The sequence below is a fragment of the Hemiscyllium ocellatum genome, chromosome 18 (genome assembly GCF_020745735.1).
Source record: "Hemiscyllium ocellatum isolate sHemOce1 chromosome 18, sHemOce1.pat.X.cur, whole genome shotgun sequence".
Classification (NCBI taxonomy): Eukaryota; Metazoa; Chordata; class Chondrichthyes; order Orectolobiformes; family Hemiscylliidae; genus Hemiscyllium; species Hemiscyllium ocellatum.
This window is the reverse complement of record NC_083418.1, coordinates 54,820,594-54,847,036: the sequence shown is the minus strand read 5'-3', so window position 1 is coordinate 54,847,036 and position 26,443 is coordinate 54,820,594. Positions and strand designations below refer to the sequence as shown.

The 26,443-nt window shown below is 42.9% G+C and overlaps 1 protein-coding gene across 1 annotated transcript in view; it reads left to right on the top strand.

The window, feature by feature from the left end:
* The first annotated feature begins 17,852 nt into the window (after positions 1-17,852).
* Positions 17,853-26,443, top strand: part of syt9b (synaptotagmin IXb) — a 90,810-nt gene continuing 82,219 nt past the window's right edge. Inside the window, exon 1 of the mRNA XM_060838655.1 lies at positions 17,853-18,000. Within this exon, the coding sequence (XP_060694638.1) occupies positions 17,853-18,000 (148 nt within the window). The remainder of the gene's footprint in view (positions 18,001-26,443) is intronic.

Below are 26,443 nucleotides of genomic sequence, written 5' to 3'. Positions count from 1 at the left end.
AGGTGAAGAAATTTGAATTCAATAAAAAAAATCTGTAATAAAAGGACGTCTAATGGTAATTATGAAGTCACCGCTGATTGTTGTATAACTCCAACTGGTGAACTAAAATTGATTGGTGAAGGAAATCTGCCATCTTGACCTAGTCTGCCCTCCTTGTAACTCCAGAACCAGCTCAATGTGACTCACAGTTAAGTTCCCTCTGGTTAAGTAATGATGGGCAATAAGTTCTGGCCTAACTAGTGACACGTGGATCCCATGAATAAATATAAAACAAAACTCTCAGGAATACATTCTAGATCTTAATCATTTACTGTGTAAAAATAATGTTTTTTGCTCTCCTACCACATTTGATTCTTTTGCCAAATATTTAAAGTCTGTGTCCTGTTCTCATTCCTTTCTCAACTGGGAACAGTTTTGATCTATCTATTCTGTCCAAGCATTCAGACACCTCGTGATTTTAATACATGTGTCAAATCTCATCCTAGCCTCCTTTACTCTAAGGAAAACAACCTTAAATTGTCCAATCTATCTTCATAACTGAAACTGCTCATTCTTGAAGCTAATCTCATGAATGATTATTTTTATTTTCGCCAATGTCTTCACATCCTTTTTAAAACATGATGCCTAGAACTGGACAAAATACTCCATTTGAGTCTGAAGTAGTGTCTTATACAAATTCAAGATAACCCGCTTGCTGTTGTACTCTGCATTTTATATTAACTGCAATTAATACTGTGTGCTTTATTAACCATTCTACTAACCTGTTCCTCCACCAGCAGTAACTTATTCACATGTGCACCCACATCCCTCTGCTCCTGCACCCTCTTTTTATATTACCCACTTTATATATTTTATCTCTCCTTGTTCTTCATTCAAAAATTAATTACCCAGATCACATAAAATCTCCCTACATTTATGTTTGAACAGAACAGAGAAGGTACAAATGGAAATTTTTAAAAAAGAGCAAGACAAAACATAACAAATATGATTTGAGAACTTGACAGCCGCAACCATAAGTCACTGGGATGTTGTGTCTGAAACTTGCATTTAATTTTCATTTGCGGGTAATATTTGTTGAAGGACTTCCACAAAGTGCCAATTGGGTTATTTAGTTCTGACATGAAAAACCTTGATGATGGAAAAAGATATTAATTATTCCCAAAGGAGAGCATTACTACCTCTGAGTCACAAAGGTACTGGGTTCAAACACTTTCTTGGGCTTGAGCATGAAGATCTATAATGACACTCCAGTTCAGTACTGGGGGAGTGCTGCATCTTTCGGAATGCTGTCTTTTGGATGAAAGGTCAAAATCAGGCCCTATCTGCCTGCTCGGATTAATGCAAACAAAAAAATTCCATAGTATCATTCCAAAGAAGAGCATGAGTGTTATTTTTTGCATCCTGGTTGATATTTATCCCCTAATCAACTTAATAAAAAAATCTTTTAATTATCACATTATTGTCTGTAGGAGCTTGTTGTGCACAATTTGACTGCTGTGCTTCTCACATCACAATAGTGACTACAGTCCAATTACACTTTCAAACATTTGGTGGTCATTTCTTGCAATTGCTGATGGACAGGATAAATTCATCGACTTCTAAGTTCACTGTGGGCAACATGGTGGCACTACTGCCTCACTGTGTCAGGTACCTGGGTTCAAATCCACCCTCTGGCGACTGTCCATGTGGAGTTTATATGCTCTCCCCATGTCTGCGTGGGTTTCCTCCCACAGTCCAGTGCAGGTTAGGTGGATTTGCCCTGCTAAATTGTTCATACTGTTCAGGGATGTGCAGGTAGGTGGATTAAGCTTGGGAAATGCAGTCTTCCAGGGATAGAGTAGGGGGTGGGTTTGGGTGGGATGCTCTTCGGAGCATTGATGTCATCTTGATGTGCTGAATGGCCTGCTTCCACATTGTTGGAATTCTATAATTCTGAAGAGGTAATTGGACAAGAATGTGTTCAAGAGTTATGAGGTTATTTGTGAAATGGAAAAGAATAGGTGTTAAAATTGGCAGAGAAAACTAAAATTTAAATAGGATACAGCTTTAAACTAACTACAAAAAAGGATGAAAATGAAGATATTTTTCACAGTAAATTATTATAAAACATAGCGTCTTATCTGAAAGAAGTAATGATGACTTTTTTTTGATAAAATTCTTGAAAAGAAATATGAGAAAGACTGAAAGTGGAGGGGTTTGGCAGGATAAATTGGATAGCTCTTTCAAGAAGCAAGTACAGGCACAATAGGCCAAATGGTCTTTTTCAGTGTTGTAGCATTCTATAAACATTGTATTTATACGCAGTAAGAAAGTCAAAATAACTAGTGACTGATGAGGGATGTTTTTAACACTTGGTGAATGGTTATAGATTGTGCATAAACACATATTAACGTTGAAAATCATCAGAAAAGAAAATGCCAGATCGTTGCTCTGATGGGGATGTTTGAGGTTTGGAGCCGAGGTGCAGGTAACGGATTATATACTCAAGGAAAATTACCAGAAAAATTCCAGAAATTACCCTTCAGTCTCTTTAGAGAATTGAAACTTCCAAAGCAAAGATCAGAAGATGAAAACTCTGTATTGTAAAACTACATTATGAAAGCAATGAAAATCATGGGAATAGCAATGTGATTGGTGAGATGTGAAATTTACTGTCAAAAAGTTGTTAAGATGAACAACATAAACACATTTAAGTTAGAACTGACAAATATTCCAGGTTTTATTAGCAGTGAGGGAAAAGTCATATGTAGTGCAAAAGAAAACAAAATAACTGGTTGGTTGAATGGCCTAATTTTTGACTGTTAATTCCATACATAAGGATAAAGTTATCTTGATTTTGGGTTCCGAAGAATAACTTGTTTTACCTGAAGGTAGCATAAAGTAACTGTGAGGACCAATGAATCAGATCTGGAGAAGCTGATGGAATCACAAGGTAGTTGAAACATTAGCCCTGGGGGAGGAAGTGACCCTGTCATAGCAAACAGTCAATAACGGGTATGAAATAACTGAGATCAATTCTTGTGCGAAAAATTCACAGCAACTGACTAGTAACAATAGAGCTATCAATCTGACTACAAATCTGATTCTCAACAGCCAGAACTTCTCCTGATTAACCCATTTGGCTGTTGGCTGACTTGAAATACTGTAAACATTTTTAGGAGAGAATTATGCATGAATTTGCATAAATACTTGCAGACTCAGAGTATACACTAATAATTCAACATTTACAGAGAGGGAGTGAGGGGTGGCCAGTTCCTTCTTTTTAATTTAAATTCTACTCTGATTTTCCTCATGAACAGTTCTGTGAATATACTTATACCAATGGATTGAAGAGATCTGGAAAAATATCTCACAACCATTTTCTCAAGAGCAGTTTCAGATGGGCAATAAACGTTGGCCTTTTTGTAATGCTTAAATCCTATGAATGTATATAAAAGTCAGTTGAATCAAACATAACAAGAATTCAGACCTTAGAACATCTCGCCTATGATGTTTGGCTTATCCTTAACTGTTATTAAATTGAGCACTCCCCCATGCCATTTAAGTAATTGGGTGGATCTAGGCAATGTACAACACTTACCATATCTCACTAGTCTCTCCTCTAAAGGACTACCATTAAGGCTGAAAAGTCCAGCACTACTGTTCCAACACTGCCTTCTTCAAGTGCAAGAACTACATTGGTTCAAGAAGGTAGATCACCATTGCTTTCCAAGGGTAACTATGGATGAAGATATGCTGGCCCAGAAAACAACACCCATGTCCCACAAGTGGATAAAAATAAACTATGACAATGTGTCTTTGACAAAATGGACTTCTGCAAGTCAATAGAGATCCTAATCTATGAGGCTTTTGAGCTGTCACCATTTTCCACTACAGCAAAATTGCACTTTCTGCTGATTTCATGCTAAGATGCTTGAGAGCTTCCATCAACGGGTGCCTATATTGAATCTTGCTGGTTAAATGGGAGGTTTGCCAGATAAATACGAGCATTCTCCATGAAGCTATCAGCCTGCTCCTGAAGAATCAGCTATGATAGATGGCCATTGTTTCCAGATGCCCGAAAACTGCCTCAAGCTGCACATTCTCTTCTGTTAACTCTCCTTTGGCCGACACCCAAATGATAGCCATAGGGATAACTATAAAAGATATGGTTGCCTGAAAACAGAAAGGCATTGACACCATTGACTGAGAAGAGAAAGCTGCTGACCATTCAAAAGGTCATGTGTTGGTCTATCGAGGCATGATACAGATGAGGTTCACTGATTTGACTGCATGGTGGAATGGTAGTGGTTGGGAAAGAAGAGAGCCACTACAAGCTTGCAAATGCCATTTCACCACTCAAAAATATCCCTGACTGCAGAAAACTGTGTGGATCCAAGACTGGCTTCCCCAGTCAGCTATATGGCTCATGCAGTCTGACAGATGTCACCCTCTGTTCTGAGGGAGTACTGCTGTCAATGACAATGGAAGACAAAGAAGGAACTGGGAGTAACTTGGAGGTCCAAAACAGAAGGAAAAACAATTCACAGAAATGCTGACTGGGATGACAAAAGTGGAACAGTGATGACATTCTGGTATCATTGGGCCATGGAAGGAGTAGGGATAAGATCACTTCTGTAAGAATTACGTTTCAAAATGTTCCCAAAGCTGGACTTTGGCTCATCATGCCTATAGCAACAATGATCCACGAGTCAAGGAGAGGTTGACCCAACTCTACCAAAATTGTAGAGGCTTTGTGATGCTACATCTGCAATGGAGTTGTCCAGGTCAGAAATGCATGAAGTGGGTTAACTTCCTGCATTCATTGCCCCTGGTCAGTAAAAATTTATGGTACTGCAAATGGAAGTGAAATTGTCTGAATTGGGTTGCACCATCATTTTATATAGCTCTAGAATTTGCCTGATGCCACAAAAATCTGTCCTGAAGCCACACACTATTCTGACTTAAAAATAAATAGTACATTCTTTGATAGTTGCAGCATTGGGCTATTGGATTATTCTCCCTTAAAGCACTGTGAGTTTACTTACCCCATACAGACTGCAAAAGTTCAAGAAGGAGTCAGTGTAACTGCAGTGTTAAAGTCAATTAAAGATGTAGAAAAAGAAAAGGAAGTCTTTCTTCATTAAAAGTTTAATCAAGTATTAATTACTTGATCATTTAAGGTCAGTAGACAGGACTATGTAATTTTTAAATATCTAATTTGGTAACAAATCTATAATAAATGAATGTCATTTAATGCTGACACTTGCAATCAATGTTTTCAATTAACTTGCATGAACGAAAACAGAGGGCAATGGATTTTTTTTTTATCAAGATAGACTTAATGCATAGTGTGACACCTGCCATTAGAGAGGGATGTAGGACTGAGCATACTCAAGGCTTAAACTTTCATTGATTAATGTGTTCATCTTTGCTCTTTAATTCTCCCTGATTATGACTAAACACCGATAGCACTCATCCTGACTATGACCCGTGTATGAAGCAGCCAATTCTCTCAACTTGATTTTGGAAAAGTGATTAATATATACCAGATTCTTGGATCAATGGCTTCTCTTCATCTTCCCACACTGTTACCTCTGCTGGATCTAACTTGAGCTCCCTCCCCTCCGTTTTCTTATTTATAATCTGCCGTTTGTCAATTCACCTGAAACCTATTGGCTTCTACATGTGCACTGATGACCTCTAGCTCTACCTCACCATTATCCGTCTCAACCTCCACCAAAAGTTGCCTCCAATTTATCAGACCATAGATTTGACAGAAAAAGCAGAAATGTCTTCCAACAGAGTATTGACAATATTGAAGCCGTGGTCTTTGCCCTAATGACAAACCCAATCCCTCTCCTTGTGAACTGTCTGAGGCTGCAGCAGGCCATTCACAATCTCCGTATCATTTTTAATGAACATTCAAACAATGACCGGCTGATGAAGGGTAATTGGTCTCCACTCTTTAATCCCCTTGCAGTGGTTACAATAAATACTTTTATTTATTTTTACCAAGAAACTTTACACTTAATTAAAACATAGTACGAATCAAAGTTAAGAAGTCAATTACAAGGTTTTCTGATCAAGGTTTGTGCGAAGATTTGTAGCTCGGGTGCTCGTTGTTGTGGTTCTGTTCGCCGAGCTGGAAGTTTTTGTTGCAAACGTTTCGTCCCCTGGCTGGGCGACATTATCAGTGCTTTGGAGCCTCCTGCGAAGCGCTTCTTTGATGTTTCTTCCGGTATTTATAGTGGTCTGTCCTTGCCGCTTCCGGTTGTCAGTTTCAGCTGTCCGCTGTAGTGGTTGGTATATTGGGTCCAGGTCGATGTGTTTGTTGATGGAGTTTGTGGATGAATGCCATGCCTCTAGGAATTCCCTGGCTGTTCTCTGTCTGGCTTGCCCTATGATAGTAGTGTTGTCCCAGTCAAATTCATGTTGCTTGTTGTCTGTGTGTGTGGCTACTAGGGATAGCTGGTCGTGTCGTTTCGTGGCTAGTTGATGTTCATGTATGCGGATTGTTAGCTGTCTTCCTGTTTGTCCTATATAGTGTTTTGTCCAGTCCTTGCATGGTATTTTGTACACTACATTAGTTTTGCTCATGTTGGGTATCGGGTCCTTCATTCTAGTGAGTTGTTGTCTGAGCGTGGCTGTTGGTTTGTGTGCCGTTATGAGTCCTAAGGGACGCAGTAGTCTGGCTGTCAGTTCAGAAACGCTCCTGATGTATGGTAGTGTGGCTAGTCCTTTGGGATGTGGCATGTCCTCGTTCCGTGCTCTCTCTCTTAGGCATCTGTTGATGAAGTTGCGTGGGTATCCGTTTTTGGTGAATACCTTGTATAGGTGTTCCTCTTCTTCTTTTTGCAGTTCTGGTGTGCTGCAGTGTGTTGTGGCCCTTTTGAATAGTGTCCTGATGCAGCTTCGTTTGTGTGTGTTGGGGTGGTTACTTTCATAGTTTAGGACTTGGTCTGTGTGTGTTGCTTTCCTGTATACCCTTGTGGTGAATTCTCCATTCGGTGTTCTCTGTACTATCACATCTAGGAATGGGAGTTGGCTATCCTTTTCTTCTTCTCTCGTGAATCGGATTCCTGTGAGTGTGGCGTTGATGATCCGGTGTGTTTTTTCTATTTCCGTGTTGTTAATGATTACAAACGTGTCATCGACATATCTGACCCAGAGTTTGGGTTGAATTTGTGGTAGGACTGTTTGTTCTAACCTTTGCATAACTGCCTCTGCTATGAGTCCCGAGATTGGTGATCCCATGGGTGTTCCGTTGATTTGTTCGTATATCTGGTTGTTGAATGTAAAGTCTGTAGTGAGGCACAAGTCCAGTAGTTTAAGTATGCCATCTTTGTTGATAGGTTCCGCGTCCTGTTTTCTGTTTTGTATGTACAATAGGTTGGCTATTGTTTCTCTGGCTAGGGTTTTGTCAATCGAAGAAGTGAACAGTGCCGTCACGTTGAATGAGATCATGGTTTCTTCTTTGTCTATGTGTATATTCCTGATGATGTCCAAGAATTCCTGTGTTGATTGTATGGAGTGTTTGGATCCGCTGACCAGGTGTTTCAGTTTCTGTTGTAGTTCTTTGGCCAGTTTGTATGATGGTGTCCCTGGTAGTGATACTATGGGTCTGAGTGGGATGTCTGGTTTATGTACTTTAGGTAGTCCATAGAATCTGGGGGTGTTGTTGCTTTCCGGTTTCATTCTTTGTAGGTCAGCTTTGGTTATCTGTCCGTTTTTTTGTAGATTCCTTAGTGTGTTATTTATTCTATTGGCGAGTTGTGGTGTGGGGTCAAATTCCTTCATTTGGTAGGTGTTGGTATCTGCGAGTAGTTGTTGTGCTTTTTGGATATAATCTGATTTATCTAGGATGACCGTCATTCTGCCTTTATCTGCTGGTAGTATGATTATGTTCTTATCGTTTCTTAGTGCTTTCAGTGCTTCCCTCTCCTTGGTGTTGAGGTTATGTGTTTGTCTTTTCCTTATCATCATAGGTACGACAGTTTGTCTCACTGTTTGTTGTGTCTCTTCTGTCAGTCCATTGTGTCTGAGTGTGCATTCCAGTGCTGCTAGGAAGTCTGCTGTCTTGGCATCCCTGTGGTTGTAGTGATGGAGGAATCTGACCCCACACCACAACTCACCAATAGAATAAATAACACACTAAGGAATCTACAAAAAAACGGACAGATAACCAAAGCTGACCTACAAAGAATGAAACCGGAAAGCCACAACACCCCCAGATTCTACGGACTACCTAAAGTACACAAACCAGACATCCCACTCAGACCCATAGTATCACTACCAGGGACACCATCATACAAACTGGCCAAAGAACTACAACAGAAACTGAAACACCTGGTCAGCGGATCCAAACACACCATACAATCAACACAGGAATTCTTGGACATCATCAGAAATATACACATAGACAAAGAAGAAACCATGATCTCATTCGACGTGACGGCACTGTTCACTTCTTCGATTGACAAAACCCTAGCCAGAGAAACAATAGCCAACCTACTGGACATACATAACAAAAAACAGGACGCGGAACCTATCAACAAAGACGGCATACTTAAACTACTGGACTTGTGCCTCACTACACACTTTACATTCAACAACCAGATATACGAACAAATCAACGGAACACCCATGGGATCACCAATCTCGGGACTCATAGCAGAGGCAGTTATGCAAAGGTTAGAACAAACAGTCCTACCACAAATTCAACCCAAACTCTGGGTCAGATATGTTGATGACACGTTTGTAATCATTAACAACACGGAAATAGAAAAAACACACCGGATCATCAACGCCACACTCACAGGAATCCGATTCACGAGAGAAGAAGAAAAGGATAGCCAACTTCCATTCCTAGATGTGATAGTACAGAGAACACCAAACAGAGAATTCACCACAAGGGTATACAGGAAAGCAACACACACAGACCAAGTCCTAAACTATGAAAGTAACCACCCCAACACACACAAACGAAGCTGCATCAGGACACTATTCAAAAGGGCCACAACACACTGCAGTGCACCAGAACTGCAAAAAGAAGAAGAGGAACACCTATACAAGGTATTCGCCAAAAATGGATACGTGCGCAACTTCGTCAACAGATGCCTAAGAGAAAGACCACGGAACGAGGACATGCCACAACCAAAAGGATAGCCACACTACCATACATCAGGAGCATTTCAGAACTGACAGCCCGACTACTGCGACCTTTAGGACTCATAACGGCACACAAACCAACAGCCACGCTCAGACGACAACTCACTAGAACGAAGGACCCGATACCCAACATGAGCAAAACTAATGTAGTGTACAAAATACCATGCAAGGACTGGACAAAACACTATATAGGACAAACAGGAAGACAGCTAACAATCCGCATACATGAACATCAACTAGCCACGAAACGACACGACCAGCTATCCCTAGTAGCCACACACACAGACAACAAGCAACATGAATTTGACTGGGACAACACTACTATCATAGGGCAAGCCAGACAGAGAACAGCCAGGGAATTCCTAGAGGCATGGCATTCATCCACAAACTCCATCAACAAACACATCGACCTGGAACCAATATCCCAACCACTACAGCGCACTGCTGAAACTGACAACCGGAAGCGGCAAGGACAGACCACTATAAATACCGGAAGAAACATCAAAGAAGCGCTTCGCAGGAGGCTCCAAAGCACTGATGATGTCGCCCAGCCAGGGGATGAAACGTTTGCAACAAAAACTTCCAGCTCGGCGAACAGAACCACAACATCTTTCCGATAGCCGCAGAGTGTGTCAGATTCTGGGCTTCCCGGCCTCGCCATGCTGCAGAGACTGCCCTGCTCAGGGTTTCCCGGTCTCACCATGCAGCAGAGAGTGTCCCGCTCTGGGCTTTGCAGTCTCACCATGCTACAGAGTGTCAGACTCTGGATTTCCCGGCCTCGCCATGCTGCAATGAGTGTCCCCCATTGGGGTTCCCGACCGCACCATGCAGCAGAGAGTGTCAGTCTCTGGGCTTCCCAGCCTCACCATGCAGCAGAGACTGTCAGACTCTGGGTTTCCCAACCTCACCATGCTGCAGAGAGTGTCAGACTCTGGGCTTCCCAGTCTTGCCATGCTGCAGAGAGTGTCCATCTCTGGGCGTCCCGACCTCGCCATGCCGCAGAGACTGTCCTGCTCAGGGTTTCCCTGTCTCACCATGCGGCAGTGAGTGTCAGACACTGGCCGTCCCGGCCTCACCATGCAGCAGAGAGTGGTCCACTCTGGGGTTCCCAGTCTCGCCATGCTCCAGAGAATGTCCTATTCTGGGCTTCCCAGCCTCACCATGCTGCAAAGAGTGTCAGACTCTGGGCTTCCCAGTCTTGCCATGCTGCAGAGAGTGTCCCTCTCTGGGCGTCCCGGCCTCGCCCTGCCACAGAGACTGTCCTGCTCAGGATTTCCCTGTCTCACCATGCAGCAGAGAGTGTCAGACTCTGTGTTTCCTGGCCTCGCCATGCTGCAGAGAATGTCCTACACTGGATTTCCCAGTATCACCATGGTGAAGAGATTATCAAACTCTGGGCTTCCCGGCCTCGCCATGCCGCAGAGAATGTCCCTCTCTTGGTTTCCCGGCCTCGCCATGCTGCAGAGAGTGCCCCACCCTGAGTTTCCGGCCTCACCATGCCGTTGAGAGTGTCAGACTCTGGGCTTCCTGGCCTCACCAACCTGCAGCGAGTGTCCCCCTCTGGGGTTTCGGCCTCACAATGCTGCTGCGAGTGTTAGACTCTGGGCTTCCCAGTCTCACCATGCTGCAAAAGCGTCCCTTTCTGGGCTTCCTAGTCTTGCCATGCTTCAGAGAGTGTCCCCCTCTGGGCTTCCTGGCCTCACCATGCTGCAGTGAATGTCCGCCTCTGGGCTTCCTGGCCTCGCCATGCTGCAGAGAGTGTCCCTCTCTGGGCTTCCCGGACTCGCCATGCTGCAGGGAATGTCCTACTCTGGATTTCCCAGTGTCACCATGGTGCAGAGATTATCAGACTCTGGGCTTCCTAGCCTCACCATGCTGCAGAGACTGCCCTGCTCAGGGTTTCCCGGTCTCACCATGCAGCAGTGAGTGTCAGACACTGGCCTTCCCGGCCTCACCATGCCGCAGAGAGTGTCAGGCTCAGGGCTTTGTGGCCTCGCCATGCTGCAGCCCTTCCTGAAGAAGGGCTTATGTCTGAAACGTCAAATTTCCTGTTCCTTGGATGCTGCCTGACCTGCTGCGTTTTTCCAGCAACACATTTTCAGCTCAATGCTGCAGAGAGTGTCAGACTGTGTTCCCAGTCTCACCAAGCTGCAGAGAATGTCCTACTCTGGATTTCCCAGTGTCACCTTGGTGCAGAGGTTATCAGACTCTGGGCCTCCCGGCCTCACCATGCTGCAGAGTGTCCCCCCACCCCAGGGCTTCCCGGCCTCGCCATGCTGCAGAGAGTGTCCGCCTCTGGGCTTCCCAGTCTCAACAAACTGCAGAGAGTGCCCCACTCTGGGCTTCCCGGCCTCACCATGCAGCAGAGAGTATCCCACTATGGGATTCCCAGTCTCACCATGCTGCAGAGAATGTCAGTCTCTGGGCTTCCCGGCCTCACCATTCTGCAGAGAGTATCCCCCTTTGGGCTTCCCAGCTTCGCCATGCTGCAGAGTGTGTCCCATTCTGGACATCCCAGCCTTGCCATGCTGCAGAGAATGTCCCACTCTAGTCTTCCCTGTCTCACCATGCTTTAGAGAGTGTCCTACTCTGGATTTCCCAGTGTCACCATGCTGCAGAATGTGTCAGACTCAGGGCTTCCCGGCCTCGCCAAGCTACAGAGTGTCAGACTCTGGGTTTCTCGGCCTCACCATGCTGCAGAGAGTGCCCCACTCTGGGTTTCCCATTCTCACCATGCTGCAGAGAGTGTCAGTCTCTGGGCTTCACAGTCTCACCATGCTGCTGAGGGTGTCAGATTCTGAGCTTCCTGGCCTCACCATGCTGCAGAGAATGTCCCACTCTAGTCTTCCCTGTCTCACCATGCCACAGAGAGTGTCCTACTCTGGATTTCCCAGTGTCACCATGCTGCAGAGCATGTCAGATTCTGGACTTCCCGGCTTCGCCATGATGCAAGAGTATCCCGCTTTGTGCTTCCTGGCCTCGCCATGCTGCAGGGAATGTCCTACTCTGGATTTCCCAGTGTCACCATAGTGCAGAGATTGTCAGACTCTGGGCTTCCCGGCCTCGCCATGCAGCAGAGAGTATCCCGCTATGGGATTCCCAGTCTCACCATGCTGCAGAGAATGTCAGTCTCTGGGCTTCCCAGTCTCACCATGCTGAAGAGACTGTCCTGCTCGGGGTTTCCCAGTCTCACCATGCAGCAGAGAGTGTCCTGCTCTGGGCTTTCCAGTCGCACCATGCTACATACAGAGTGTCCCCCTCTGGACTTCCCGGCCTTGCCACGCAGCAGAGACTGTTACACTCTGGGCTTCCTGCCCTTGTCATGCTTCTGAGAGTGCCCCATTCTGGGTTTCCCAGTCTCACCATGCTGCAAGAGTGTCCCTCTCAGGGCTTCCCAGTCTCATCAAGCAGCAGAGAGTGTCCCCCTCTGGGTTTCCAAGTGTCACCGTGCCGCAGAGATTGTCAGACTCTGTGCTTCCTAGCCTCACCATGCTACAAAGAGTGTCCCACTCTTGGCTTCCAGCCTCACCATGCTGCAGAGTGTGCCCCACTCTGGGTTTCCCATCTCACCATGCTGCAGAGAGTGTCACACACTGGGTTTCCCTGTCTCACCATGCTGCAGAGAGTGTCCTACTCTGGGCTTCCCAGTCTCAGCTTGCTGCAGAGATGTCCCCTTCTGGGCTTCCCGGCCTCAACATGCTGCAGAGACTGTCCTACTCTGGGCTTCCCAGTCACACCTTGCTGCAGAGAGTGTCCTACTCTGGGCTTCCCGGCCTCACCATGCTGCAGAGACTGTCCCCCTCTGGGCTTCCCAGCCCCACCATGCTGCAGAGAGTGTCAGGCTCTGGGCTTCATGGCCTCGCCATGCCGCAGAGTGTGTCCCCCTTGGGGCTTCCCGGCCTCGTCATGCTTCTGAGAGTGTCCTACTCTGGGTTTCCCAGTGTCACCACGCTGCAGAGAATGTCCCACTCTGGGCTTCCAAGTCTCACCATGCCACAGAGATGTCCCACTCTGGGTTTCCCAGTGTCACCATGGTGCAGAGATTGTCAGATTCTGTGCTTACCAGCCTCACCATGCTACAAAGAATGTCCCACTCTGGGTTTCCCAGCCTCACCATGCAGCAGAGAGGGCCAGACTCAGGTTTCCCAGTCTCACCGTGCTGCAGACACTGTCCTGCTCTGGGCTTCACGACGTCACCATGCTGCAGAAACTGTCAGACTCTGGGCTATCCAGCCTCACCATGCAGCAGAGAGTGTCCCACTCTGGGCTTCCCGGCCGCATCATGCTTCTGAGAGTGTCCTACTCTCGGTTTCCCAGTGTCACCATGCTGCAGACAGTTTCACGCTCTGGGCTTCCCAGCCTCATCATGCTGCAGACAGTGTCCCCCTCTCGGCTTCCCAGCCTCACCATGCTGCAGTTAGTGTCAGACTCTGGGTTTCCCAGTCTCAATATGCTGCAGAGAGTGTCCCACACTGGATTTCCCAATCTCACCATGCTGCAGAGAATGTCCCACTCTGGGCTTCCCAGTCTCACCATGCTGCAAAGAGTGTCAGACTCTGGGCTTCCCAGTCTCACCATGCTACAGAGTGTCCCGCTCAGGGCTTTCCAGTCTCACCAAGCAGCAGAGAGTGTTCCCCTCTGGGATTCCCAGCCCCACCATGCCACAGAGAGTGTCAGACTCTGGGCTTCCCAGTCTCACCATGCTGCAGAGAATGTCCCCCTCTGGGCTTTCCAGCCTCACCATGCCACAGAGAGTGTCAGACTCTGGGTTTCCCAGTCTCACCATGCTGCAGAGAGTGTCCCCCTCTGGGTTTCCCAGTCTCGCCATGCTGCAGAGAGTTTCAGTCTCTGGGCTTCCAGGCCTCACCATGCTGTAGAGACCATCCCACTCTGGGCTTCCCGGCCTCACCATGCAGCAGAGAGGGTCCCACTCCAGGCATTCCAGCTCATGCCATCCCACCATGAAAGTGTCCCACTCCAGGCTAAACCAGCCCATGCCATACCGCTGAGAGAATATCCCACTGAGATGTAGCTTTGGATCACAAAAGATTAGTATTCAGGTACAGGAAAAACTAAATTAATGTTATTATTTGTCATGAGGATAATTGAATAGGGAGGTTATTCAGGGCACTGGTGAAACCACATCTGGAGTAGATAAGTTATGGTATTTAAGAAATTAATTGGAGACAGTTCAGAGAAGGTTTTCTAGACTGACACCTGGCAAAGGAGGGTTATCTCATGAGGAAACGCTGGTTAGTTTTGTGTCTGCTGGAGTTTAGAATTATAAGTAATTTGCTTGAAACGTATAAGATGATAAGGAGTCTTGGCAGGGTCGATGTAATGTTTTGCATTGTGGGAGAATCTAGAAATATGGGTCACTGTTTAAAAAGCAGTAATCTCCCATTTAAAACAGAGATTAGGTGGTTTGGTTTGTCTCTGAGTCTTCAAAAATATCTTCCTGAAAAGGTGATTGAAGCAGAATACTTGAATATTTTTAAGGCAGAAGTAGTTGGATTGCTGTGAAGCAAGGAGTCCAAGGGATATTCAGAAATGAAGATTCCAAAAAAAATTGAGCCAAGATCTTATTCCTGTTACCGTATATGAACAGCACACACATAAGAATATTTTGAATCCATTCAGTCATTCAGTTTCATCAAGTCTAATTGCTCACAAATCCCAAAAATCTATCAATTAGCGTCGAGGTTGGTTGCGGGGAAGTTCCTGGTCAATAATCCTCTCGTGGTATGCGGTGTAGACCCGAATAAACGCATTATTTGATCTTGCCTGGTCCAAAGTGATCAGGAGTGTTCCTTTCCTCTCTGTCCTCCCTTTGTTTAATTCCATGCCTTACTGATTGTCATCCCGCTAGGGACGGTCCAGCATTAACATGGAACATACCTCGCCAAACTTCAGTTGTTATTTCCAAGCCAGCAGTTATCTCAATGAAACTGAACACGGCGAGTATTCTCACAGTGTTGTCTAATGAACGTGTCCAACTGCCTAATAATTCCGCTTCATGAAATAGATTGAAACCAAACTGCAATCTATTGTATTGTTACTGCCAATAACTTAACGGGACCGTTCGGGGAGTTCATTATGTCCTTCTGTGGCTTAGATTTTTTTAATTAAAACATCCATCACTAGTTTTCTGTCCAAATGTTAGTGACATGATGTGTGCAGAGTCCCATTTAGTTGTTATTATAGGAGTCGCCTGTTGCTTTAGCCAAGGTAGATTCTAAATTATTCATACATGGCCGTGCGTTAAAAGATTAGTTGAGAGATGACAACAAAAAGAGAGGTTCGCCTCATTTCAAAGTTCAGAGGAGGTTGAGATCTGAAGCAGTGTACACTTGACCGTAATGAGCTCTTTATTGGCCGAACTCGTTTTCTCTACTTTTTTTTAGAGCGTTTGTTTTGAGGCCCTGTTTATTTTGAAACTGTGCTAAATGGGGGAGGGGGGGGGGAACTGTGCCCGTTTGTGGGAGCTTTGTGATGGGGCACTGATTCTGACACGATGCTTTCAACTTCAAGCGTCAGGGGGGCGAACAAGCGGACTGCCAGTTTTATAAGAAAATAAATTTAAAGTTGCATTTCTTGAAAGCGAGCTACCCTGACCGAATAGGAGGAGAAAAGCGGGGGGGAAATTTCGAAATGTTGCGAGAAGCGACCTGCCTTTTAGCCGGCACAACGTTACCAGCCCGATCGATGGAACAAAGCTCTTCTGGTAAGCTGGCTCACTAACTTTTACAGTTTACTTGATTCGTAACATATTGGCCAACTTTCCACACATTTTGATGCTCACGCCGAAGTTGTGCTTTCAGCTGGATTGACAGGTATCTCAAGTTGAGGTCGTTTAGGGAGACAGCCCATTTCATCTTTGAACAAGGGAACGGAGCTAAGTGCTCAAGTTGCAGCACATATGCCCCCGTGTCCCTCTGAAATGGAGTTCCAGTCTTCTCTTCCAGTCCTTCCTAGCAGTTTCACTTTTTTTTTAAGGTCGTTCCAAGTAAACTAGCAGCATCATTGCTTGGTTCACGACTGCGTGCTTTTTAAACGTCTGTCTCAATTAGAAAATAATAGGGTCATTACGTCAAATATGACTGTTGCTGGGCAAACATTTCTCTTCGCGAGAAGGTCAGGTTCAGTCAGTAGAAGAGGTTTTATACTGGCTGCAATTTCTCGACGACTGTGTGCATCCGCATTTTTTAAAGAAAATGTAATTGATAACAATGTAAAATTCCGTCTCCTTGCTGACTGGAGAGAGCCACCTCGCTCCGTAAAACTTAGTGACCGGCTGCAGGTCGCTGTCCAGAGAGATAGTGCTGAACCACGTCGCGCCTGACCCAAAAGCAAAGATACTGCAGGTGTTCGGAATTCGAAACACAGACAGGAGAGGGTGAGAATCCTCGGCATTTCAGGCAGGATGTGTGGAGAAAATGAGTTGTGCTAACGGTTTCGATTTCAGTCAGAAACAATTCTGAAGTGCTCATTCTGAGACTAGCGCTGAGACGAACAGGAGACGGAGACGCGGCGCATCTCCATTTTTCTCATCACTAACCACACCTTGCAGTGAACCTTCGGAGAGTCATGTACTCTTCAGAAAAAATACCCTTCGGCCCCTCGTGCCCGCGGCGGTCAGAAACAACCACATGACTATTCTAATATATTCTAATCTTCAATATGCTTTAAATACATTTTGTGTTCCAGCATTTGGCAACAGGTACATTATCCTTGCGAATTGTATTCCTTTCTCAATTTTACTGACTCCTATTACCCCGTGATACATTTATCGACCCTTCCGAGAGGGTTACCCCTTACAGTAATTGACTTTTGTGAGACCCTGAATTTCCACTGGATCGCTTTGCTTATCTATGAGTGACCAACTTGCGCCTATTAAATTGTATCAAATAAAACCCTTGTTAGACATTGCAGTCCCACTTAAACCTGGATCCTTGACATCACATGACGACTGAGGAGGATGGGATAGGAACGGGACCATTCTTTTTTTAGTTGAAGAGACGCTTGAACAGGAGAAAAGTCCATTGAAATAACTATTGAGAGTATGGTGGACTGGATAAGGAATATAAGCCGCGGCCCCACCCTTTTCTCGCCACTTCCTTGGCGTCTGAGTAAACTTTATTTCGAAGGGCCAAACATTCCTCTGGGATCTGCGGAGGAGGGAACTGCAGATAAACCGCGCCGAGTAATTAGCACGGCGTTTTAAGGCGGAAGCTTTGCAAATCCCCAGTGATCACATCTGCTAAGTGATAGCTCGCAGCCGAGCGGTGGAAGCCATTTATCTCCAATGTACGTGAGCAGCTCCCACCCGGCGCTGATGGACAGGGGCCACTGAGTAGGATTCAGACCTGGGCCGGGTTGGACCTCCCTTGCCGCACTGATCGTATCAACACAATCACTGCCTCCGGCGGCCCGGGGAGACGTTTGGTTGGTGGGGTGGGGGACCAGGTTTGAAAGAAGCACACACACACACACACACAGATACACACACATATTTCCCAGCTTGGCAGGAGTGCGGTTGGAAGCGCTCAGCTTGCCGAGGAGAGAGGGGAGCTGAATCCATGCCGCTGTCCACGGTGCTGAAGCTTTGGCGCTGGGTGTACAGTCGAGAATGAGAAGGAGCTCCTCTTCCTACGTCCTGTGGAGCGGCCGTTGAGCCCCATTCAGAAGGATGTTGATGGGAAATGACTGGAGACAGAGAGGACGAGCTTTGTCAGAAAGCGCTCAATATAGTGACCGAACTCTGCTTTAAAGGGCTGGTGGAACACGAAAGCTGTCTGGATTTTTCTTACTATCTCCGGGATCGAGGCCGACCACGCCACTCAGACTCAGGTACAATGTTGTTTCCTATTTGCCTTAGGCTGGAAGTGAAAGTGGGGCAAATTCTTGTCTTTCTTGCTGCACGTGTGAATGAATGCGTGAACCCTTGATTTTTCTAATATATTCAACTCTTTGGAGTTCCCACTTACACCGCCACCCCCACCCCATGAATTCCCTCAGAGATAAGAAGAGCGAATGACAGGCGATTGTCATTTAGATGATGATTTAGTTCACTGAATCTTGACATTTAGAACCGCAGTCTCCCAAGACTGAAACTGCAGTTCCCATCTCTAGTTAAGCAGCAGACTTAACCGAGTGACTACCAAGTGTTGCTTCATAAACTTCATACGGCAGTGAACGAGAGGACTATTATCGGAGGCTGATAGTTTAGATGAAATTTGGCATAATTATCTGAAGTTGCTTTTCATCGAGGAATGAAATAAACAAAATTAAACAATAAAACAAAACTAGTGTCCTAATTCATTGGGAAAAAGTAACACTTGAAACTCTGCAGGAATGGTGCAAAAATATAGGTCATTCACTGACTCACCACTCCAATCACTAATCGTTTTAAATTTGCCCCATCCTGTCCAGGCTGGGAATGAGAAGGAAGAATTTGTGTATTTTAAATTGGTTATGCTTTCGGATGGAATGGCATGATAATGATACACTGCTGCCAACATTAACCCTGTTTAACTGCGACCAGATTAAACGGGCTTAGCCATACCTGCTGTTGCTTTTTTTTAATCAAACATCCTACGCCAGACTTACAGGCCGCTGTCGAGTCTTCAGACGTAATCGATAGCCGAGCGGTTTAAATAAAATTCCACTAGGCATGTTGCGCTTGTTTTACAAACTAGAAGAGTGGCTGGATCTTTGCCCAGACAAAAGGGACGGTCAACTGCGGGAAATGTAATAAATTTCAGTTTCAAAGTTGGAGCCAAAACTATTCAATGTGTGCATTCATTAGCGTTTTACAGCTGCAGTCAATGATAAACCAGTCTTGACTTATTCGGTACTGTTGAACACGAGACTTAGTATTAATTTAGTTATAGCTTTATATGTGGTCACCACGCCCTGTTATAATTTGATTCTACTAACGTGCATATCACAGAAAAAAATGTTTTTGATATGAATGACAAATCAAGATCATTATTGTGGCTTTATATGATCAACCAATTTATGCATTAAATAGAACTTTCTTTGGAAAGAGGGGTTGGTGCAGTGGGATCTGAGGCTTGTAATTCTTTATGCTGTATATAGAATTGTATTGACAAGGAGTATGCAAAATACGTTCTGCAAGTATAATCAACTGTCCCTTGAAATTAAATTCTTTGTTTTTTTGAGTATAGTTGTCATCTTTTTTAAAAAATCATTTTCTTTTTGGTAAATTGTACGCAGTAAATGCATCATTATAGTGGCAGTAAATTCATCAGCTTTGGGTTGAGAAATTAGATAGTGAGAGTTTTTTTGTCATACTTTCACTCCTGGCATCCAGCTTTCAATCTAGCTCAGAATCTTACATGAAATTAATCTGTGTCATTGGTAATCCAGATCCTGGTTGGTGCTGGTGAAAATCACTTAATTACTTGAGTCAGGATCCACTGGCACTAATTTGTCAGGAATATACCAGGAGGTAATAAGGATAGCTGCCTCATGAAATAAAATAAAACAATCATTGATACAGTAGGGGCTTTTAATGCTTATAATGTATAAGGCATTCAGTGATACTTTGGTGATCTTGAACACTTTGCCTGCAAAAGCATTTGAAGCAGATTCTATGGCTACTTTAAAAAGTAAATGCAAGCTACAATAACAATTTATATTTACATAGCACCTTAGTGTCACAAAATGTTCCACAATGTAATTACAGGAGCAATACACACAATTAATGACACTGAATCACATAAGGAGCTATGAAGTCAGATGATAAAAAGCTATGCCAAAGTGTTAGGTTTTAAATAATGTATTAAAGAAGGATAGTGAGATTAAAAACTAGTAGTCTGTAAAAACTATTTCTTTAGTAATGGTCTCCTATCTGATAATAATGGTATACACCTCTGTAAATCAGGTTTAAAATTAATGAAATCTCCACTAACATAAACTTCTTACAAAAATGCTTGCTTTGAATTCCCTATTTCTGTTAGGAATATCTTTTAGCTCCCTCCTAATGTAGCTGGTCTACGTCATGAACTACTTTGTGTGAGTAGCTATTTGATTTTTTGCTACTATATAATTGTGCCCTACTTTTATACACCTTCACTAAGTGATCTGCAGTTTTATAAATTACGTATTTTCTTTTTAAAGCTGGGCACTGATCATGTATGTGAAGTTTCCTTGCTCAGCAGCATTGACACTGGTTCTTTTTTCCTGCTGTCTGGCTTACTCTTTGTGCTAGCTTCTCACATGTGTCTTTGAGATTTTGTGCCGTAAGAACTGAAAGGATTTTGCTGATCTCTTCTGATCAAGTTAATTTTCTCCTCATTGGACTTCATCAGTGTCACTTTTGGACTTTTGTTCCTTTTAACATCTGCATGGTTTTCTATCAAGTCAAATCATCTTTTGGCAGTAATAAATCAAATTCATCAGCAATTCCAATAACTGTCTCTGTTGAGTTCTGAATTCAAAGCTCCAAAGTCATTTTTCTCCTCTAGATCTGGAGACCTCAGGAAATATATTATGGCATCCCCTAAACTCTTCTGCTATATCCTGCTTCTTCAAGAATTGTATTTCTTCTAAGATTGAAGTAATTGTCAAAAACTTACAGAACTTCATCAAACATTCCATTGTTTATTTTGTGCTTGGTGAAGTATAAAGTAATTAACTATAGTTCCAGTTGAATACTAAAGGATATTTACTTGTTATGTTTCTGTTTGGTATCTGGTTTGAAAGCAATTTTGTACCTTAAGTACTGTTTTCCCCAAGATGTCCAATTCTGTGTTTTACTTGGCCCATCTCTGAAATGAAACTTGACTAACAATATGATTCGTGCTGCCATGTCTTCCAAATTGATCATTTATTCTCCTTATTTGAAGGCTTCTAATTCTAATTATTTTGATGCTGCTATATCTGCTTACTTTAATGGATTCCAATTGTGCAATACAGCAATACTGGCAATGAATGCTGCTGTTATAGGAGATTTTTCCACATTGATGCAGTCAAAATAATGGCTTTGCAGCAGTCCCAATGATGTGACCTTTTTGAAAATTATATTTATAGCCACTGATTTATTTTACCATAATGCTTTGTGGTGCATGGTAGTGTGCATTCTGAGCTGTGCATATTTCACTTACTTCCCAACATTCACACCCTGTATCTGTGCTGTTTTATTTAAGTTTCTCCCTTTGACCACCATGGATTAAAATGTTACTCACAAAGCCTTCAATGTCTGTACTGAAATCTGAATCAGTATAACTACAATCTAGCAGCATGCATTGCAATCTGTAACTGCCAAGTGTGACAAGTCTTCCAGCTCCATGTAGCTTCTAGCTCACACTTGTGTCTGTGTGTCTGTTACCAGGCTTGAAATGCTCATTGCCAATTGCCTGTAGATACTTTCTTGCTGAATTTTACCATCAGTCATTCTTCTTCAGGTTTTTGAATGCTCAGGCTACCCAGCTGTTGACATTCAGCTCAAGGAGCCTTCTTAAAGCTACATCTGAAGATTTCTCTGGGGAGCATTGGAAATAATGTCTAAGCTCACTGTGTCACATGATGGCTGGTTGCCACCATTCTTTTGTGAAAGATATGTCCAGCCAACTTTCTACCACTAGCTGCCTTTAAGATTGGCATACAAAGGATGGCCTTGCTGTAATGTGGTAGAAGAAAACTACTTGACAGTCTACCATGAAGGTGCTGTTGTTTATTGCATGAAAGCAAGCAGATACGTGTTACATTTCTAAAATAGATATTGCTAGTAAGGTAATGAAGGAGACCTATATTAGCTTGCAAGTGCAATAATTAAGAAGGCAAATGGAATTTTGGCCTTTATTGCCAGGGGATTGTAGTTTAAAAATAGGGGAGATTTGTTGCAACTATGCAGGGTGTTGATGAGGCCACACCTGGAGTACCATATACAGTCCTGTATCCAGTATTTTAAAAAATTATATTCCGATATTGGAGGTAGTTCAGTCAAGATTTGCTAGGTGGATTCCTGGGATAAAGGATTATCTTATCAAGAAAAGCTAAACTTTTTAAATTCTACTTAATATTCTGTATGCTCCCTGAAAATCCCACCCATACCATACTGAAAATGAATTCAGGAGCTGTTCTGCATTATCAGAGGTGATTAACTTACATTGTAAGCAGGGCCCACAAAAACACTTAATAGCATGATGAGGTGATTCCATGTTATCATGCACTGATTTGACAATATCACTCAGAACGCTTTTTATTTTATTGATTGCTGTCTTACAATGACTGGATGTGGTCAGCACTGAGTCAAGTTTTACTGTTCCAGTTAGGTGAGTTCCTGACATTAAGCTGTTCATTTTGCTTACATTGATTGGGAAGTGACCAAAAATTACAATATGTAAAGATGGACAAAAAGACATAATGGAGCCAAATCTTTGGCAGAACTAACATTACCTGTTCTTAAATGTGATCTTCAACAGAAATTTGGGCCAATCCTTTTCAACTTCAGTTTTAAAGTTGCATGACAGTGATAGTTAACATTCACTCATAGGAAATGAGATAAACAAAAACCAGGTCAGTGTTGCTGGGAATTTAGGTCAAAATGGGAATTTGGTACAGAGAGGGATAGAGGTGTTTTAGGTAAGGAGGATAACATCACAGACCATACTTGTGATGTAAGTGCAGGGTAAGCTGCTGTTAGTAAATATGATTGATGAACTTTTCTAGTCCTTAATGTAAAATTAAGGTTATAGGTTTATATTTAGGTTTCTAACCTTTTTCTTCCCTCTTTTTTTTACAAGTGTCTTATTAAGAGTAAGATTGATAACATCTCCAGATTAAAAAATGAGAATAAATTGTAAAGATCAGGGAGACTGAAGTAATGAATTTTTAAGTTAAATCCAACATGATAGCCATGGCTTGAAAGGTGATGTGGTGCTGCTGCAATATGTGGAAGCTGATTGACACTCAGATTATTCAGAGAAAAGCCATCCACATTAAGGATTTGCAGCTCAAAGAACTATGGACTTGAGTTGAGGAGCTGGAATCTGACCTGCAGATGTGAGCCATATCGGGGAGGGTGACAGTTACCTAGACACTTTGCTACAAGAGACAAACACACAGACCAATTGAAATTTGGTCTGTGATCAGGAACAGGATAATGGGTTGCGGATGAGACAGATAAGAGGACTCAAGCTGATGTGTTCACAGAGTCTTGAACCCTGCAATTATCCAACCGTCACAAGGTTCTCACAAGCAGTTTGGGTGAAAGTGGGGACGGTGGAGATGAACTGACCATGATAGAGGGAACCATTCGAATTGAGGGAGGAAATAGGAACATAGTCATGGTAGGAAACAGCATAATTAGGGGGATAGATTCTATTCTCTGTAGTCATGAGTGTAAGTCCTAAGGTTATGATTATACCCAGTACCTGAGTTAAGGACATCTCCTCAGGGCTGAAGAGGAACTTGGAATACAATAGCAATAATTTATGTTTGATGGAATATGTAGAATGCATATGGGTGGCATTAAGAAATAAAAAGGGGAAGAAGACACTGGTGGAAGAAGTCTATAAGCCCCAACAGTAGCTATACTGATTTGACAAAAGAAATTAGGAAAAAATGAAGACATGCAAAAAAGGTTACATTAATCATGGGTGATTTTACATTCATGTAGACTGGGAAAATGAGGTTGGCAGGGATAATCACAAGAAAATATTTATTGTCTATTCAGGACCAGTTTCTTAGAATGATGCTTTGCAGATCCAACCAGGGATCAGGCAGTTTTGAAACTGGTAATGTGTAATGAGGTAGATTAAATAAAACTGAACCTTGAAAACAGTGAACATAACAATATTAATTCAATTTGAGATTGAAAAAATTGGGTCAGAAACATCTCTGCTAACCTTAAATAAGGGAATGGGGGAAGAGTTACTTGAGTGGACAAGGAAAGGAGTTGAGCAGCAAAGGCAGTTGAGATAGAGATTTAAGAAAATAGTACATGGCTCACAAAGAAGGAAAATATGGCAAACATTAGTGGTCATCCAGAAGATTGGGAAGTTTACAAATGAACAGAAAATGATCAAAAAAAAGGGCAAGTATAATTTTTGAGGGTAAGCTTGCCAGTAACACCAAGATGGATAGCAAGAGAGTTTTAACTATACAAAATGAAAGGAAGAGGCCAAAGTGAACATGTGTCCCTTAGGGGATAAAACTCAGGAAATACTAATAGGGAAGCAGAAAAGCAGACAGGCTGAATGAATATTTTGCATCAGATAAATACAGTGTCTTTTTATTTTTGTGCTTTTGAAAATCATGGATGGAAATGCAGAACAACTGTTTTAAAAATAACATTTTAAAGGATTTTGTCATGTTTTGAAAAGCAAGTAACCTAGCAAGCATTGTTCTACACACCTGTTCGACCAATCAGTAATTGAGAAGTCTGCAGCTGAATTGGAGCTGAAAAGTTCAGGTGCATCTAGACAGCAATAAGAAGCTCATTGGTCTATGGGTTAATGACCAACTTTCAAGGACAAAAGCCTTTTGCCTGCCAGCAACTGTGAGATTGGTTTTCAGCTAACTGAACAGCTGGGATTGGGAACAGTTTAGTGACAATGGATTGTTTGCCATCAGTGCAGAAGCAGTCTCCCTGTTCTCTGCAGTCAAAACCATTTTAAATCCGAACAAACCAAATTCATTTTTTTCCTTCAGCAGTTATTGTAAGCTGTGACTATTCACTGATAAGTTAGAACTCCTCTATAAACAAATGAACCATTTTATGTTCCTTGCAAACTAGTGAAATCATCCAAAGACAACTGAGAAGCAAATTTCTGAGCAGCAGAGCTATTATAAGGACCATCTCAGCCAATCATGAATAGGGATCCTCTGAATTCCCTTCCAATATTCCTCTACCGATATCTTATCTTTCTCAGTGTCTGTTTGTCTGACTGTTTGTGCATGTAAGGAATTTTTAAGGGATGAGAGTTTAATTAGTGGTGCTATATGTCAATGGTTTATAACTGTTTATCTGTAACTAGAATCCATGTAATTGTAATGAATTGTAATTCTTGGTATGTACAGAAATGTGGCCCATGCTTTCTATCATCCTGGGTCTGTAACTTCAGTAAATTGGGAAGTTTGATTTTTGTGATGACTCCGGAAAGAGCGACATCTGATTTCCACTGCCTGCGGAAATCCAGTGAGTCTTCGCAATCAGTCTTTATGATAGAAGAGCCTAATAGCATTCCAAACATCATAAATAACCAAAGGAAAAATTGGGGGAGAAAAGTAGATGCAATGACTATCACTTCAAAAACAGTATTAGGGAAATTGATGGGGCTAAAAGACAATATGTAGCCTGGACCTGATGGGATGCAAACTAGGTTATTAAAGGAAGTAGCTACAGAGATACTGTCTTCACCGGTAGTAATCTTCAAATAATTCCTTATGCTCTGAAAAAGTCCCAGATGATTAGAAAATTGTCATTGAAGCACCCTTCTTCAAGTACAGTAGGAGATAAAACATGCATGTAGAGAGCAGTTAGCTGAATATCTGTTACTTAAAGTGAGAGAATTGGGATAAGGAGTATATTTTCAGAATAGCAACCTGTAACTAGTGGAATACTACAGGGATGAGTGCTAGACCGCAAATATTTATAATGTACATTGATACTTGGATGAAGGGAGTGAGTGTACTATAGCCTAATCTACTATTGCAGATGACACAAAAACAGGAAGGAAGTTCAGTGGTGGTGATAATGCAGAGTCTGAAAGAAATCTGCAGCACAGTGTTTAGGGTGGTGCCTTTGCATAAGTTACTAAATAATAGAATGAAGTTCAACTGGTAATAGGGAATGCAAATAAGGATTTTGCTGTCTAGATACATCTGTACACTTCAGCTCCAATTCAACTGTAGACTTCTCAATTACTGATTGGTCAAACAGTTGTTCAGAACAAATCTTGCCAAAAATGCTAGGTTATTCTCTAAGTTATTCTCTAAGGCTTTGGAGATAGTCCAGCAATAGTCCAGTGAAGATTCAATAGGTTGACCTCAGTTATGGAGAGATTTTCTGGAGGGGAATTTGAGTAGTTTGAATTTTGCAAATTGAAGGTTAAAAAAAGAGGAAACCTTACTTTATATATATTTATTTATGAATCCCTACAGTGTGGAAACAGGCCATTAGGTCCAACAAGTCCACACCAACCCTCCAAAGAGTATCCCACACAGACCCATTTCCCTACCCTATTACTTTACATTTCCCATGACTAATGCACCTATCCTCCACTTCCCTGAACACAATGGGCAATTTAGCATGGCCAATTCC